At 34.1% G+C, this 19,033-nt stretch overlaps 1 protein-coding gene and 1 long non-coding RNA gene across 6 annotated transcripts in view; one reads left to right on the forward strand and one right to left on the reverse strand.

The window, feature by feature from the left end:
* CCDC7 (coiled-coil domain containing 7) overlaps nucleotides 1-19,033 on the forward strand; it is a 152,807-nt gene that overhangs the window by 33,267 nt on the left and 100,507 nt on the right. For 3 of the 4 annotated variants that reach the window (XM_052000780.1, XM_052000779.1, XM_052000781.1), the window contains exons 4-7: nucleotides 6,392-6,478; nucleotides 7,981-8,001; nucleotides 8,823-8,855; nucleotides 12,624-12,793. In XM_052000780.1, coding sequence (XP_051856740.1) covers nucleotides 6,392-6,478; nucleotides 7,981-8,001; nucleotides 8,823-8,855; nucleotides 12,624-12,793 — 311 coding nt within the window. The remainder of the gene's footprint in view (nucleotides 1-6,391; nucleotides 6,479-7,980; nucleotides 8,002-8,822; nucleotides 8,856-12,623; nucleotides 12,794-19,033) is intronic. The other variant, XM_052000784.1, reaches the window with a different exon arrangement.
* LOC127564321 (uncharacterized) overlaps nucleotides 1-19,033 on the reverse strand; it is a 131,787-nt gene that overhangs the window by 19,214 nt on the left and 93,540 nt on the right. Inside the window, exon 3 of one of the 2 annotated variants that reach the window (XR_007954231.1) lies at nucleotides 12,604-12,777. The exons of the other annotated variant lie outside the window; for it this stretch is intronic. This is a non-coding gene — a long non-coding RNA (uncharacterized LOC127564321). Of the gene's footprint in view, nucleotides 1-12,603; nucleotides 12,778-19,033 lie in introns of those variants that run through there. 2 annotated transcript variants of the gene reach the window in all.

A 19,033-nucleotide genomic window follows, 5' to 3' on the forward strand; every position in this document is an offset into this window, starting at 1 on the left:
TAATTATAAAAGATCCCTGATACCTCAACTGAATAAAAAAAAAAAACAGAATACAATTACAAGGTAAGTGTAAAAATAGTTACACTTGTGTTTAATGTGCAAAAGGACTTATTATGCCCTGATCCTTTTATCAGATGAGAACTCCAATCATAACTTAAAAGGTATTAAAGAATATGCCCTAAACGCTCTAAGCTTTTAATCAAGACAAGGGGATTTGATTATTGAATCAAAGCCAGTCTGAATTCGTTATGGCCTGCAGAACTATGGGGCAAGTTTTGCTGCTTGATCTAGCAACCCCAAATCCTTAATTCTTTTTGGGAGTCCTCAATTTTTTTTGGAGGGGGGCGTTTCTTTTAAAGTTAGTCTACTTGATTTTAGAAGCTACGTGGCATAGTAGTTAGCCATCATTGGAGCCAGAAGACCTGGGTTCAATTCCAGTATTTACCATATACTGACTGTGTGACCCTAAGCATGTCACTTAATTTCTAGCACCTTAGGTAATTCTGTCTATAAATTGCAGAGAAGTTGTGTGCCTGCCTGCATGAATAGAAGAATTTTTCATTTGAATTCTAATGCCAGTAAAATCACAGGTTTAGTCCCCGTGCCTATCTTGCTTGGCCTTATGAGATATTATCTTGGGTTTTCTCTTGGATTCCCAATGTATTTTATGAGTCCCTGGAGAAATTTTGGGTGCTTTCTTGCAGGGCCCCAGAGAAAATTTTTCAGGAATAAATTCAGCCTGCATATGTGTATCCAGAGCAGAAGGCCTTCTTAGTGGGAGAGGTAATGGTCAAGTGTCCCAATATCTGTGGATTCAGCACCAGTTATTATAGCACTTGAATTCTCTTGAGGTTAGAACAGAGGAACCCCTCTGTGTATGAAGAGGGAAAGTGCCTTCCAGGTGTCAGAAGATTACTGTTGTTAAACATGTGGGTTTCTTATCCAAAGGAGAAAGGTGTGACTTCCAGTTGATTTCAGATTCCTAATCTCTGTGTGGAAATTTGCTTGTGTTCTGACAATTGTTCAGGCACCAGGCTTTCCCTAAGAAAGGAGACTTGATTTTCTTTTGCTTTTTGTTGTTGTTGTTGTTAATATTTGGGTTGTAGAAGGCATTTTTAAGCACTCAAGTACTGAGGCAGATAGATGATAAACCTATGAGGATTTTGTTAACATCTTTTAAGTTGTATCATCTTGTATTTGGAAGTAGGGAGAATATTGATTTGGCAGTTGTAAACTGTGCCACATGGATTTATATGAGATTCTTTAGAATTAGGCATTGGAAAAGTCTTGAGCCTCTCCAAGTAAAAGAGAGCTATTCAGAATTGGGCACTGTGGATTTTACCAAACATAAAGTATAAATAGGTATCAAAGTGACATTTCCCTTTCCTTCAGATATCTTGAGGCATTTCTACAATGTTTTAATTGTGGTATATGAATATTATGGAATATTATTGTTCGGTAAGAAACAATGTTTTAAAAATTAGATCTCTTTATTTCTTTCAGTGTCATTTCTCTTCCTCTGTAAGTATATGTTACTGTGGTGTTAGAGCCCAAATATGGTTTATTACTTTAAAAAAATGCTTTAAGAATACTTGAAGAACTTTCATTTGTTTGTTGTCTTGTGTGAAGGAATTTATCCTTTTTAGCATCAGTGGTCCAGTACAGAGTCCATGTGAAATAGGAGAGATTCCCTCAATATGGTAAGGTTTTCCACATGCTCCTGTTTGCAGATGATATTGTATTGATTGCATTAAGTAAGCCTCAGGACATTGCAGAGTTTCCTGAGATGCACAAATCACTAAACAGAATTCAACCAAGCAAATGAAAAAATCTGTTATCCATAATATGACATATTATTGGATTGACAACTTATAGAGCTCTTGCATCAGTACACTATAGCAAATTGAAAATGAATACAGAATTTAGTAAAAAGGAGCAGGTGTATGGGCTTTATTGCCTTTGGGAAATTGCCAATTATTTTAATAACCTCAAATTTCTTTCTAAAACAAAGGCTTATTTTCTAAAGAATTGAAATTGAGCATCATTCAGAAAACAAAAGGTATTAATAGGCAGTAAAAGAACAAATAAGAAAACATGGAGAAGCAGAGTTAGAGATAATCAATGGGTTGTCCCTTATTTTTTCACATTTCAGACTATGGAGAGCTCATGTGCTTCAAATATTCAGAGAAAGGAAGGATGATCTTCTTCCCTCCCATACAGAACATTGGGTGGTTTCCCTCTGGAAAATTTATGGGAAGACATGGACAAATGTCACGTAGGCATGAACATGTTGTGATTTGCATTGTTAGAAAGAATACTACAGTGATCAGACTATAGGTCCAGTTATGTTTCATTATGCTTGGGTAAAGGAATGGGGAAGGGTAGGGGAAAACAAGAGTCTTCCTCATTTTTATTGCCCTTTTTGGAAGTTTCAGTTCTTCAGAGACTGTAGCGTTCTATGGCTCATCATCAGAAGAATTTTGATATTTTAAAGAGAAAACTGAAAACAAAAAACAGTCCAAACCCAGGGAACTGATAAAGCCACAAACAAGTTTCTTTTTTTTTCTCTTTTTTTTAAATTAAAGCTTTTTTTTTAAAAACATATACATGAATAATTTTTCAACATTGACATTTGCAAAACCTTGTTCCAAATTTCTTTCCCTTACCCCCAGATGGCAAGTAATCCAATATATTGTTATTGTTAAACATGTTAAAATATATGTTAAATCCAATATATATATAAACATATTTATACAATTATCTTGCTGCACAACAAAATCAGATCAAAAAGGTTTAAAAAATGAAAAAGAAAACAAAATTCAAGCAAACAATAAAAAGAATGAAAATACTATGTTGTGATTCATACTCAGTTCCTACAGTCCTCTCTCTGGATGTAGATAGCTCTCTTCATTACAAGATCAGTGGAACTGTCTTCATTCATCTCATTGTTGTAAAGAGCCATGTCCATCAGAATTGATCATTGTATAATCTTGTTGTTGTACAGTAAACTCCTGGTTCTGCTCATTTCACTCAGCATCAGTTCATGTAAGTCTCTCCAGGCCTTTCTGAAATCATCCTACTGGTCATTTCTTACCAAACAATAATATTCCATAATATTCATATACCACAATTTATTCAGCTATTTTCCAATTGATGGGCATCTCCTCAGTTTCCAGTTTCTGTGGGACACTGACTAGTTCTTCTAACAATTTGATTGACCATGCAACACTACTTTTAAGTACATCATAATAAGAATAAGGAACATAGAACACCTTTGGAAAACAATATAGATCTCAAGATATTAGAAATGCATAAATGGAGTAATGTAGTATTTAGAAGAGATGATTAGTACCAGCACTTTGAACTATGATTATTGGTTGTTATGCTTGGTGATTTTACAATATAGGAGAATCTGCACAGTACACAGGAAAGTGAAATCTCATCAAACAATTAAAAAGTTCTGCACAGCACCTCTGATAATCAGAGAAGGGGAGATATGAGGGGGAAGAGTGTTGGATGATCTAATAGGTAGTACTAGTATATGAGTTCAACCAGCAACTCTCCCCGCTTCCTTTAAACCTAGAATTCATGGGGTTGGTGTATACTTTTATCTCCATTGTATCCCCATACCATTGCTAGACCCATCCTGTTCGTGAAATAGTAACAGCAATTTTATTATGTCCACTTCCATGACAATAGATTTTGCATGTACTAGCCTCTAATGAAGGGGCAGCCTCTTAGGAAATCAAGTACACCTCCAACTAAAAGGTGAACTTCCAGAACATTTGGAGTAGCTGAATTCTTGCTCCAGAGTTAGCAGAAGGTACACATTAAGTAATATTGAGCTTGACTACTGAGAGTAAGTGAATGTGACCATGTATAATGAGACCTCTAGTTGGAGTCCAGGAGATTTCTTGGCCAGGTCACTACCCAGGTCACTACTATTGCCAGTCCTATTGGCATAACTTAGGGGCCAGATTCCTTCCCCTCACCAGAAGGTAAGGGTGTGGGTTTTCCCTTCGAGAAAGGAGTCATTCTTTCTGTCCTATTTTTCTTTGTATTATTATGATTCTTCTTAGGTACCACTAGAGACCTCTACCATTAGGAAATTGACATCTGTTGGCAGATATGGAAAAAGGACCCTTTTTGGCTTGGTGATCCAAACCCTTTGTATAGAACTAGAGAACACATGGACAAGGGTGGTGGCTCCTAAACTTAGTCTCATTAGCATGGACCAGGGAGGCTAATTCTCTTCCCCTCTCCCCTTACTAAATGAACTCCTTTGTTGTTTGCCTTAAAGTTCTTCACAGTTGATTCCCTCCTGGGTGGCCCAGTGGATAGAATACTAAGTCAGGGAGACCTGAGTTTGAATTCTATATTGGATATTTGATACTGAGAGCCTCGGTAAAATGGGGTATTAGCACTGATTTCACATGGTTGTTAGAAGAATTATGTGAAATAACATGTATTTTGTAAACTTGAAGTGCTCTATACATGTTAGCTATTATTATGATCTTGTTAGCTTTTTTACGCATTACTCTCATCCATACATGTTAATGGGAGCAATCTGCTAGTGGCTGCTGGGGCTCTGATTCTGACCAGCAGAATAGATCTTTTCATGTGAGAGGATGACAACAATATAAGGAGAGTGAGAGGCAGTTGCATTCTCTGACCTCTCTCCTCTTCTCTCTTGACTCCAATTTATTTCATTCTTAATTTACAAGCAAAATATGTGTCAGTAAAAGCTACTCTGCAATTGTGTTATGATTCACAGCTGTGGAGGCTCTCGAAGAATTGACCTATCCCTTCACACTTAGGCGTGATCCTTAACACATACACAGTATGTTTCATCCTCAATTATAGTTTCTCAATACCTAATACTCTATCAGTAACCATGTCTTAACAATGTCTGACACTTCCCCCACCCCACCCCAATGCCTGGATAGACTATCTCCCCTTACTTGTGTTTCTTCAAATCCCTGGTTTCCTTTAAGACTCAGCTTAAGCACCATCATATACTGGAGTCCTGTCCTTATCCTCTCTTTGATCATGGGAGCACCTTCCCTTCCAAGGCTATGTTGTGGATGTTTTGTATCTATCTTGTGTTTAGTCTTCTATGTATATATTGTGTTTCTTGTTAGAATGTAAGCTTCTTGAGGGCTTGGCCTGTTTTGCTTTTGTCTTTTGTGTTTCCAGTAAAACATAGTGAGACAAAATAGGTGCTTAATAAATGCTTATTGATTGATTGCATTATGAGATAGAACTGGCCAACTTACATATTATTTGCTCACTGTAATTAGGCCCTTTAGTCAGTACTATTTATGATTTTGAAGGCATTAAGCCCCATTTTTCTCTAGATTGCTGCAACTAGAACCATTAGCCCCAAATTCCTAGCTTGACAAATATTTTAGTGATAGCTAAGTCATGATATTATTTCAGTGTTAAGGGTTTCTGTATCATCAGGATTAATTCTGTGGGTAGGAAATATACATGTGCATGGTTGACATCTATATGTGCATGTATTTATTTCCCTCTATAGATATTTATAGACATATATATGTATATAATATATATGTATGACACAAATATTGTATATATTCACTTATAATGTATGTACATATATTTTGTAATGGTGCATCACTGAATTTGGAGCACTAAATTCTAAGTCATAAAATTTGAGTTAAAATTATGGTTCTGTGATGTACTACTTTTATGACTTTCCAAAGGAGGAGAGAGACTGGAGACTGCTAAGTCTAAACTAGGTGGGGATGCTAAGGGAATGTAGTAGCAGTGGATAGGATTTTCAGCTCCATAACTTTACATCATAACTGTGAGGAAAATTGGGAGTTAGAATTTGCTAGCTGTGAGTATCAGTTGACTGGAGCCTTATTTGTGGTGACAGAAATTAGTTGTAGTCTGTTTTCTCTCTGAATACTAGGGAGTAGTAGATCCTTGACATATTATGTTTATAATATTTAAAAAGGTATAGTTGACACAATTACATTTAACTAAATAATAGTAATAATAATACTATATATTTATAATACATTTTACATGTAATATGCATGTATATCTTACATAGAATTTATAGTATAAATTAAAATAATAGTAACAATAATAATTAACATTCATATAATGCTTACTATGTGCCAAGTACTGTGCTAAGTGCTTTATAAATATTATCTTATTTGATCCTTCACAACAGCTCTGGGAGATGTGAGATTATTATCACCATTTTACAGATGATGAAGCAGTTAAACTGGATTAAGTGCTCACAGTCTCAAAACTAGAAAGTGTCTAGGGTCATATTCGAACCCAAGTATTTCTGCTTATAACTGGTATTCTATCTATTGTGCAATATAATTTATAACTTCATTAACTTTTTTTTCAGACAGAAGCAGAAGATATGACTTCATTCTTGTTATTCTGTACATCACTTGCAAAACAGCTTGATGAAGCAGTTAAAGAAGAACAACAGGTATTTATTCTTTGTGAATTGCAAAAAATGAAAACATTTAAATTTTTTTTTCCATTTACCTGCTGAAGTGAACTTTCTAGAGTATAATTCTGTAGATGTCATCACCCTGTTAAGTGAAGTTTAGTGACTTCCTGCTAGAACCTCTAGGCTCTAATTGAAACTTAAAAGATCATAGTATTTGTCTAGTGTTGTTTTTACTATAATTCCCCTCCTCAAATTCTTCTAGCTAACTATACTGGCCTACTTGCAGTTACTCAAGCATGACCTTCTAGTCCCTATTTTCATGGCATTTCAATGACTGGAATGCTCAGCTCTTTTACCTTGGCCTCAATTAATTAATTAATTAAATTACTCAATTTAAGACCTCTTTTTGTAGAAGGCTTTCCTGATTCTCATGCCTTTGTCTTTCAGATTACTTTCCATCTATATTACATATTATTTGCTATCTTTACCATTAAAGTGTATGTAGTCAGGTACTTTACCATTAAAGTGTATGTAGGCAGGTACTTTTCTCTACTTTCTTTTGTATCCCAAGGCTTAGTATTGTGCCTGGCTTATATAGCAAGCACTTAAGAAATGATTGTTGACTGATTGCTTGACTGAGTTGGGCTCTCCAGTCCAAGAGATTTCTAATCTAATGGAGGAAGAATGGGAGAAAAAATGCTTACAGGAAGTAGGGTACAAAATAGAAAGTTCTGTGTCCAAATGGGGAGAGTGTCATCTGGTGAAATTAGGACGGGGTGATAAGCTGAACCTCAAAGGAAGAAACAGATTGAAAACAGTTGCTATGGGATGGTATTCTAGGAATGGTTGATACCTAATAAATATGCAAACATATAGACAAGGATAGGGCAAATTGACAGAAAAGCTTGTAAAGACCAATTTGCATGGAGTTGAGACTAATAAATATAGGTTAAAGTCATAATATAGGAAAGTAAAGGCCAGAATGAAGAGTTTTTTTTTTTTTTTTTTTTTTTTTTTGCTATACTCAATAGAAAGCCTTGGAGGTTTTTTGATCAGGTCAGTGATATGGTTAGACATGTTTATTATTTGGAACATTATTTTAGTACTTGTAGGAAGAATGAATTAAGAAAGGAAGAATACAGTATAATAGAAAATATGCCAGATTTCATTCTAGAGAACCTAAATTCTAATTGTAATTTTTCATTGGATAGAGCAGTGGAGTTTAGAGTTCAAATCTGGCCTCTAATTCGTATTGGCTGTGTGATACTGGATAAGTCCTTTAACCCTCATAATGGTGCCTACCTTCTAGGATTGTTGTGAGAATCAAATGAGATAATATTTATTAAAAAAAATTGGAAATATTTAAGTACTTTATAATAACTTCTATTATTATTATTATTCTACATTGTCATGACAAGGTAGATTTTCACTTAACAGAGAATTGCTATATACTTGAAATAAATATAATATCATATACTTTGCATTTTGAAGGCTGGTGTTAGAATCATATTTATTGATCATATGCTTTCCCCTACCAGATATTGGAATCTCTTTTTAAGGTAATTACCAGAATTGTTGCCGGCATTTACAAAACTTGTACAAAACATTTATATAACTATATTTGTAAAAAAAATCCACAAAGGTAAGAATATAAAATTACATATGAATTGATAACTAAGCCCTGTATTTTAATACAGCAAGTGCAAGGAAATTGGAAGACAAGGGAAGAATTTTTGACCTAAGGAGGTACAGAAATTATGAATGAAACTGTGATAATTGATTTTCATGCCCTTGCCAGTTGCAATGAAAGCACTCATTTGATTGCTGTATGTAGTCCTAGATGGAGGGATGCGGGGGTGGGAATGGGAAGTTAATTTAAAAGTAGGACATATATAACAAGATGCCTCTGCTCCTGGTTTTCTGGCTAGATGGGTAAGACTGACTGAGGACAGCTAGATATAGTCTGGAATAGATCATTCACCTATGGGATAATTCTCCCAAGATAAGGGGGAATTTGATTTCTAGAGGGTGAGACTAGGAGAATTGTTTTCCTGGTGGGAGAAAGAGCAAGGATTTCCACATTGTGTTGTTGGGAAGGTTCTTTTAACAAAAAGATTTATCAATTTTTCATATTATATTTTTAAAAACATATGAAAGCCTCCATTTGTTGCCCCTGAATGTTATTGCCTGTATGCCTTCAGTAGTGGCTTGGGATTTAATTTGAAATCAAGGAAGCTATAATCTCTCTGGAATACATAATTCAATGCATAGACAGAGATATTCATTTTGATATTTTTCCCCTCTCCTCTTAACCTTGGTATTTTGTTTCAAGACAAAATTTTAACATGTTAGTAATTAATATTCTTCTTTTCCTTTAAAGTGGTTTCAACGAGAAGTATATCATGTAGAAGAGGTAAATAAAAGAACTTTAAGCGATTAAGATATTTGTTTTACATTTTGGACATTAAGAAACCTTAAGCAAATTTAGTATAATCAGTTAATGTTTTCTGAATACTCTTTGGCCATATGTTATGTTACATATAACATTTTTTTAAAATTGTGGATGTTCTGCTCTGGAGGCATTCACTAACAAAATAACTTCTTCCTTTCATCTATGTATATTAATTAGCATTGTGAACAATATTTCCTACCATACTTCCTTCCCAATATTTTGAGATATTTGTAGAAATGAATTTTAAAATTTACCTATGATTGTATATATGCCAAGAAGAACCCATTTATTAATGAAAGCTTTTTTCTTTAATATTATTTTATTTTTCCAAATACATGCAAATATAGTTTTCAACATTTACCTTTGCAAAACCTTTTGTTCCAAATTTTTTTTTCTCTCTCTCTCTCTCAATCCCTCCCCTTCCCCCAGACAGCTAACAATCACATAAAGGCTTAAATATGTGCAATTCTTGTAAACATGTTTCCATATTCATCATGCTGCACAAGAAAAATCAAATCAAAGGGGGAAAACATGAGAAAGAAAAACAAACAATAACAAAACAAGGTAAAAATACTATGCTTTGATTCATATTCGGCTTCTATAGTTCATGAACACATTTCGACCTTATCTTGGTATAGGGTATTAGATGTTGTTCGTTGCCTAGCTTTTGCTTTGCTATTTTTGTTCAGTCATTCTTGGAATCCTTATAGCTAAAATTCCTTTCTCTGAGAGTTTCCTTATTTTTGCTGTGGTACTACTCTCTTGTGGGTTACACTCTTAGACTTCTATTAACCTATAGTATTATGGATCCCTCCAGCCTCAATTTTGAGACTTTGTGCTAAGTCGCAGCTTTCCTCCTCTGCTATCCCTTCTTCTATTCTTGGATGGGTTTTGAAGGGAATGCTTAGATCTGTCCTCCTGCAGTCTCAATGCCACTGCCGTGCATTCTGGATGGAATGAATGGGATCAAACCAACTCTTTTTCTGGTAGCCCATTATAGTTTTTGGCTTCAGCCTGTCTCCATTGCCTTTTTCTTGCACAATCTCTGCCCAGGAATCAGTGCTATTTCTTGCTGTGATCCTCAGAGACTCCAGTTATTTGTACAAGATCATCCTGGCCTCAGACCGATATGTACAACAAGTCACTGAATTGTGGCCTTTTCTCCAGCTTTGAGTTCTCTAAGGAATATCTTGCTTTGATTTGTGGATGCTGTCTTCTGCCTACTGCTGCTCCAAGATTTCACAGGCCTCAAGTTCTGATAATTGCACATAGATCATATTCTCTCAGAGTATTCCAGGATTCTGGCCCTCTTAAGAGAAGATGAAGTTCCAGCTTTCTTGTTGAGTTCTGCTCATAGTTCCCATAGATTGTTTGACCTAAGCATGAAGATTCCTTACTTCTCTTGTTCCATCCTTTGTTGGAGTGCTTGCAGGCTGTTGATTATTCTCATGTGTAATTTTGAATTGGATGGAAGATGTGGCTTCTGTATTTCTTTTATCCTTTTGATTGCTTTGAAATATTTTTTGTAGGATATGTGAGATATTGGGTTCCACTTAAATTTTCACATGGTACTTTTAAACAGATATTTTGATAGCAAAAAAGCCATTAAAATAATTTGAAGCTGGGAATTTTAAATTGAAATACTTATCTCTTGTATGATTAACTTTTCATTTATTTGTTGTATATTTTCAACTGCTCCTTGAGGGCAGAAGACCTCCTTGCTGCTATATATTTTTGTGTCCCATATAATGTCTAAAACACATTGCAGTGCACAAAATATTCAGCTGAATGAATTAATTTCTCCCATTTTCCCCTCTGTTCCTAGCTATGTAATACAAAACACATTACTCGTGAAAGAGTCTAGTAGTTTCTAACTTCTTTTCGTGAAAAACTGTAAAACATGGTTATGTGTTAGGGTATCAGGTAAATGATGGTCAACAAATCAGGACTGAGGTTCTCCTGCTCTGTGGATCTGCTCTCTTAAGACTCCATTATTAGCTTTTTGGAAAGGGTCTCAAATAGATGAGGGGGTGATTTAATATGATTCAAGGCATCTGGTTAGTTTCAATAGTTTTTATATAAGGTATATAAGGCAATTCAGCTGTGAATTGCCAAAATGAAGAGATTCTCAAGGATTTTGAGTAAGCAAATTTTTTTTTATCACTTACCAATACTTTAATTTGTGTTTCATTATTACTATTAAGTAATAGGAAAATATCTAGTAGAGAGATTAAAGATTGATCTATCTTCTCATATATAATCTTTTATTTTCTCATATTAGAAATCGTATATATGACTCTGATGCTGTTTTACCAAAGGAACAAAAATACAAGTATTCACTTGATCCTGTTGTCATTTTCCTTTTTAAAAATATTTGTCTAAATTAAAACAATTCTGAGATCACATAACACCTGTCTGATTGGCTAATATGCAAAAAAAAAAAAAGGAAAATGATAAATATTGGAGAGGATGTGGGAAAATTGGGGTATTGTTTGCCCTATTGGTGGAGTGTGAAATGATATAACCATTCTGGAGAGCAGTTTGGAACTATGACCAAAGGGCAACTATGCTATGCAACCCTTTGATCCAGCATTATCACTCTTAGGTCTGTATCCCCCAACCCAAATCTCATTAAAAAGGGAAAACTGCCTATGTGGGCAAAAAATATTTAAAGTAGCCCTTTTCACAGTGGTAATAAATTGGAAATTGAGGGGATACTCATCAGTTGGGGAATAGCTGAACAAACTGGTATATAAATATAATGGAATACTCCTGTGCAATAAGAAATGATGAACTAGACTTCAGAAAAACCTGAAAGAATTGTACAAATTGATACAAAGTGAAATGAGCAGAACCAGGAAAAGATTGTATATAATAGCAACTACATGGTGTGATGATCAGCTATGAAGGACGCAGGCCTTAGAAACACAATGATCTAAGACAAATACAAAGGACTCATGAAAGAAAATGCTATCCATATCCAGATAAAGATACATATATTTTTTCACTCACTTTATTCTTTCTTATGTTTTTTTTTCCTTTTTTTTCCTTTTGATCTGTTTCTTTCACAACTGTGATTTAAAATGGAAATATTTTATGTGGTAGTATATGTATAAACAATCAAATTACCTATCATCCTTGGAAGATGGTATAATGATCAACTATGAATGACTCAGATCTTAGAAACACAGTGATGTAAGACAAGTACAAAAGACTCATGAAAGAAAATGCTGTCCACATCTGGATGTGGATAAAGAACTGATGACCTCTGAGTGCAAATAGATGCATATATTTTTTTCATTCACTTTATTCTTTCTCATGGTTTTTTTCTTTGTGATTAACATGAAAATATTTTACTTCATAGTATATGTATAAACTGTATCAAACTATCTACCATCTTTGGAAGAAAGGAGGGAAAGGAGGAAAGGAGAAAAATTTGGAACTCAAAATCTTGTAAAAATGAAGGCTAAAAATTTTCTTGACCTGTAACTGGGGAAAAATAAAATATTATTAAAATTAAAATGTTTCTCTAATAACAATTTAGTTTTAAATTTAGTAGTAGCTTTTGTTGCATATATGTTTATGAGTTTATAGAATATTTAACATCTGGCTATTACTACGGTAAGAACAGTATTCCAAGAATACTTTTGTTATGGTTAATAAAATATTTGGGGGAGAGCCCAAGGAATAATAACTTTAAAGTATCTGATTCATTTTTTGTTATTTTAGTTAGTTAAAGAACAAAATGTTTCAGACTGGGAGCTTCCTTTGCCAGATAAAGCAGTATCTTCAAGTATTAACCAACTGATAGACCTTTTGCAAAAACTTGAAAAATTAAGGAATCGCTTTTGTGCAGTGCCGATGGCCACCCGAAGAGCTGTAGCTGCAAAACATAAGCAGTAAGTGAATTGTAAATATCATTACATTGCGACTATGGAAAGATATAATTAGTGCTGAAGTTACACTTTGATAGCAAATCTTTGGGTCAGTTAGCTAAACTAGAACATGTGATCAGCATGCCATAGCTTCTTTATCATATCTAGAGTTGCTTCTCTGTGGAACTTTCAGCACTTGGCAATTTCTCTAGCTCCAACATCTCTTATCTTCTATCATTGCATAGTTTTTCTGCTCTTTTTTGGACTGTAAGGGTTTATAGAAAGTAGTCACATAAATGTACTGATGAGTTCCACTACAAATTCATACTATCTAAGTTCACCTGGACTTTTACTTTCCTATTTTTTTAAGTCATCTCATTTGTTCACCAAGTATTTATTGAGTGCCTGCAATGTACCAGATGCTCTGGATGATATAAATAGGAATAAGACCCAACATTTACAGAACTTACAACTCTAGTAGGATAGGTAAAACATATATGTGTTTGACTCCTGGCTCTGTGACCACAGAATGTGATAAAGAGCACTGAAAGAGATGTAAAAAACCCAGTTAGTATTCAGTGGAGGCAGAAACTTGTTTCTGTTTGGGAAGTGGAGGGAGGAGGAAGGGTAAGGGAAGGTACTTTGAAGGAGATAGCAGTGTTTGTTCTCTAATTTTCTCAACTATACTCATGATCCTCATCCCACCCTAACCCTAAGTCCTAAGGAGATGAACTTTTCCGTAGACTTTGAGAGTGGAGACAAGAAAACCTCAGAACCATACTTTTTAGTTAAAAGCTTAAATAGTCTGGTGCTGGTTTTTAGCAAAAACTATCACTCCTAGCAATTTAACTGTTCAGAAAAGTTACTCAGCTGTTTCTAGCTATTCACTTCAGATACTTGAATTAGGGATCTCAGAGACTAAAGGAAGGGTGTTCTCTTGATCACATAGTTCTTTGAACATCTTGGCTATGATTTTCCCATTTTTTCCCTATAGCATTCCCTTTCAACAAACAGAGAGATGATTAGAACATATCACGAGCTTTAAGAATATATATATATATATACATTTTTCCCTATAGCATTCCCTTTCAACAAACAGAGATGATTAGAACATATCACGAGCTTTAAGTATATATATATATATATTATATATATATATATATATATACACACACACATATATATATATCCATATATATATATATATGATGGTTTTTCTTATTGGTTCTAATTGCTTCCAGTGGAGAGTGACTCTTACTGAGACCGTGGTTCAGTTGTGTCACTAGTATAACTATTTGCTGTGTTTCTGAATCTTCATATTTTAAGTGTGTCTATATTGACAATCCACTTCACTGCAAATATATGGAGAAATCAGCTTTCAATGAGTGCCAATAATTATGTATCTGTCATCATGCTTTTGATACACTTTACTGGAACTCAGGCTGTCTGAGATGATATTTTTACATCTATCCATTCTGACTCTTCTGTTTCAAAGGAAAATGTGTCCTTATCAAAATTAATCCCTCAATTTGTACCCTTGATTCCATTACTTTCTGCCTCCTCCAAGAACTATTTTCATCAATTATCTCCTAGTTTTGTGATTTTAGTATTGTTTTTCACTGGCTCCTTACCTTTCTTTGGTTTACAAACACTTTTAAATCTTCATCTAACAGTAGTCTAAAATAAACCTTCACTTGATTCTATTGTATCATTCTTTCTCTCTTTGTTTTTACCACCAAACTTTTTGAAAGAACAATCCATATTTACTACCTTAAGTTCTTCAGCTTTTATTTGTTCTTTAGCTACCTAATATATGATATCTTCACCTATCCCCAGTCTATTAATTTTCTAAAAGATCATCAGTAAATATTTAATGGCCAAATCTTCAGTCTTCACTGCTTTTTTTTTTTTTTTAAATCTCTCTGCATCATTTGGTATTGTTGACCAATTAATTTTTTGTTCTAAACTTTCCATTAAGTTTTGTGCTTTGCATTCTCCTATTATTCCTACCACTTCTCTGAATTTGGTCTCCTTTTTTTAGTTCTAGCTCCCTAAATAGAGCTTTTTTCTCTTGGCTCTCTTTCACTCTTTTTCTCTAACCTCTAACCTTATCTACCTCATGTGCTCTCATCCAATTATTACCTATATGAAAATGATCCTAAATGTTTATTTATCTGACTTCTCCTGCCTTGCTCCATACCTTCATTTTCATATATCTTTTAGGTATATATATTTGGATATATTTTGAAACTTTGCTCTTAACTTTCCTTCTCCTCTTAAATTTCATATTTTTATAAATGGCATCACCCAGTAAGCCAAGCAAGAAAACTTCAGCTTCTTCCTTTCCCTTGTTCTCCATATCATTGAATATAATTAAGTTTTCCTTTGAAATATTTCTTACAGTTGGAATCAAAAGATGATGAATTACTTTGCTCAGATCCCCAAAATTCTTCAAAATCTGCTCTCCTCTCATCCCCACTCAAGAAAAATTAAATACTAGATATTTAGCAATTATAGCTAAATCCACTGTATAAAATTTTTTTACTCCAACTAGATAAAATCCTTATGAATCAACTAATTTTTAAAATATGTTCTCAACACTTTTCTTCCACTTCCAGGCTTCAAGTAGAAATGCACAAAAAGAGACTTTTTGGCTTATGCTTGGGACTTATATTGAGAATGCATTTCTCTTCCCCCTCTCACTTCTGATACAGCGATTTTGCCAACACAGTTCATGTCTTATCTGCCTCCCATCCTCAACAATTGGAAGACACTATTCTGATTAACCATGTGAAGAAAGGGATTGGAGAATATATTGTTTTGTTTGTTTTGTGTGTGTGTGTGTGTGTGTGTGTGTGTGTGTTTACAAGGCCACCTAGATGAGAGAGCCATTGCAGATACTCTGCCTGTAACATTCTACTGTCCCTCAGACTCTCTACAGAAAGCTGCAGATATTGATTTAGTCCAATTAGAGAAAGAAAGGAGGAAAGCAATATACAATGTAAGCTGTACTAAGCCTGAAAGAAAGGGGACTGTCACCCAATTGGGACTAAAGCAATGTCCCAAGAGACTTATTTAATTCAGAAATTTAGGTGTGTGATCCCCTAATTCCTCCAGTATGAGAAGAGATTGAGGAAGATTTTTAGTTCAGACCTGATATAAATTCATTAATAAAAGAGGGGAGAGGAATTAGAAAGTGAGTAAAAGGGGAATATAAGGAAATGGCTGAGGCACTGAGAATTTGATTAGGAAAAAACTTAATAAAAAACCCAGAACATAAAAGATAAAACCAATAGAATCCTAAAACTAAAAGAAAATATGTGCTAATTCTTTTTTTATGTGTAATTTTCTTTTCTTTTTTTAATTAAAGCTTTTTATTTATAAAACATATGCATGGGTAATTTTTCAACACTGATCCTTGCAAAACCTTGTGTTCCAAATTTTCCTCTCCTTCCCTCCACCCCAGATGTCAGGTAGTCCAATACATGTTAAATATGTTAAAATATATGTTAAATCCAATATATGTATACATATTTATACAGTTATCTTGCTGCATAAGAAAAATCTGATCAAGAAAGGAAAATAAAAATTGGAAAATAAGCAAACAACAACAAAAAGAGTGAAAATGCTATGTTGTGGTCCCACAGTTCCCACAATCCTCTCTCTTGGTGTAGGTGGATCTCTTCATCACACAATTATTGGAACTGATCTGAATCATCTCATTGTCGAAAAGATCCATGTCCATTAGAATTGATCGAATAATCTTGTTGTTGCCATGTACAATGATCTCCTGCTTCTGTTCATTTCATTTAGCATCAGTTTATGTAAGTCTGTCTAGGCCTCTCTAAAATCTTCCTGCTGATCATTTCTTATAGAACAATAATATTCTACAATATTCATATACCATGACTTATTTAGCCATCCTTCAACTGATGGGCATCCATTCAGTTTCCAGTTTCTTGCCACTACAAAAAGGGCTTCCACAAACATTTTTGCAAATGTGGGTCCCTTTCCCTCCTTTAAGATCTCAGAAACACTGCTGGTTCAAAGGGTATGCATAGCTTATTAACTTTTTAAGCATAGTTACAATTGCTCTCCAGAATGACTGGATACATTCACAATTCCACCAGCAATATATTAGTGTCCCAGTTTTCCCATATCCCTTCCAACATTCATCATTATCTTTTTCTGTCATCTTAGCCAATTTGAGAGGTGTGTGTGTAGTGGTATCTCAAGAGTTGTCTTAATTTTCATTTCTCTGATAAATAGTGATTTAGAAAGTGCTAATTCTTTAAAGAGACTATAAATACTTTTGAATAAATATTATAACAAAAAAGAAAGTTATTCCTAAGAAATTCCTAACAAAATCAGAATTTTGTGAAAATCCTAAGATAGGATGGAATAACAACAAACATTTTCAGAATGATTCAAGAAAACTTTGTTTTCTAGAGAAGTAAAAGAGAAACAAACAGATATGGAATACAAAAATCATTGCAATAGAAGAAAATCTGGCCGAAGAGAAGCAAAAGGCAACATTAAAAACTTACTTGTTTTCTATATGAACCAAAGGCATTCACTTCAAAGACAGGATGTACTTAAGGGTCACAGTCCTCCCAAAACTTGAACAATTAAAACCAAAAAAACTGAATATCACAATGCATGAAAAAACACAAGAAAATTGCCAAAAAACTCTGTATGCAGAAAACAAAGCACCAATCAAAAGAATCTACAAAATTGTTTCAACAACAATAGTAATAATGATTTAAATCATTACACTTCAAATTCCAAAATGCAGAATGGTTAAATTTAGCAGTTTCAATAACAATAAATTTCTTAAGCAGCAAAAGAGGAAGGCCTTCCAATAAAAAAAATTCAAATAACATAAGATTATTCTGTACGTACCAAAAACTGAAAGAAGGTTATGGAATATATCCTGGGGGAAAAAAAACCTTATGCTTTTACCCAAAATGATTTACTTATCAAACTTGAGACTAATCATCCTCCCCAAAAGAGTAAACATTCAACAAGAGAGAGATATTTAAGGCATTTGAGAAAAAAGAAATGAGCTGAATATTTACCTGGTAAACATGGTGAACAGAAATAGGAAATCATATGTTTCCCCTCTCCATCAACTCCTTTTCATTCATTCTACCACTCTTATTTTCCATCTGGACTACCTGGACTATTGAATTAATCTTTACCTGGTGTTCATCCCTTTAAGACTCTCCCTTTAATTGAGCATTTCCCCCCACTCTTTATCCTCTTTGTCTTTTCTGCAGATTTTGACACCATTGATCATTCCCTTTTTTTTTTTGAATATTCTCTTCTTTAGACTTAGTAATCCTCTTTTCTCCTGGTTTTTCTCTTATGTGACTTTTTTCCTTGTTTCCTTTCTTTTTCATCATCTCCTGGCACTCTTGTCATGGCCCCTTTAGGTGTAAGTGTGCTTAACGCATAGTAATTAATTGAATATCTATTCAATAAATATCTTCTTTACTGATATTAAGGAAACAATGCAATTTGCTTTCATTCTTCAGAGATACAGCTGTTAATTTTTTTCTGAACAGTTCTATTTGAATATTCTTCCTAGCCTTAGTTAAAGGCTTCTGACTTCTGAGATTCTTACCCTTAAAGTTTTATTGAGGCTTTGTGTTTTAGGGTTTTTTTTTTTCCCCCGCCTCTTGTCTCTGCAGTGTCCTTTCTTTTTGACTCCTTCCTACTATTTTCATGTTCACCCTTACCTGTCTTATCTAGCTTGACACTTAGCCATGTCCTGTTCATTATTTCTAACTTTTCATGCATTTATTTGGTCTTCCTGGTGAGATTATAACTTCTTTTTGAGCGTAGGAACTGTGTACTTTTTTGGTATTCCCAAAAGAAAACTCTGCAAATAGTATCCACTCAATAAATATTAATTGAATAAGTGAATGAATTATTAAATGGATAGTAATATGCCCTTTTTGTGTTCTCTTTCTTCTCCATCTCTTGATTGGTTACTTATCTATTTAGAATTCACTTTTATAAACAACTACATTACATCAAATATATATAGAACATTAGTTTCCCAGAGCCAAATGGTCTAGATATAGCCTGAAGTTACTTATTATAGACTCTCTACTCAGTAGAAGTTAAGTAGGAATGAATTAAAAAAAAAAAGGCTTAACAAGTACAGCAAAATCAATAAGTTTTTTTGATTCTTATTGACTGCCAATTTCAAATTCCCTTGTCCTATTAACTTACAGAGAATTAGGGACAAAAGGAGAA

Source organism: Antechinus flavipes, chromosome 5, assembly GCF_016432865.1.
Source record: "Antechinus flavipes isolate AdamAnt ecotype Samford, QLD, Australia chromosome 5, AdamAnt_v2, whole genome shotgun sequence".
Classification (NCBI taxonomy): domain Eukaryota; kingdom Metazoa; phylum Chordata; class Mammalia; order Dasyuromorphia; family Dasyuridae; genus Antechinus; species Antechinus flavipes.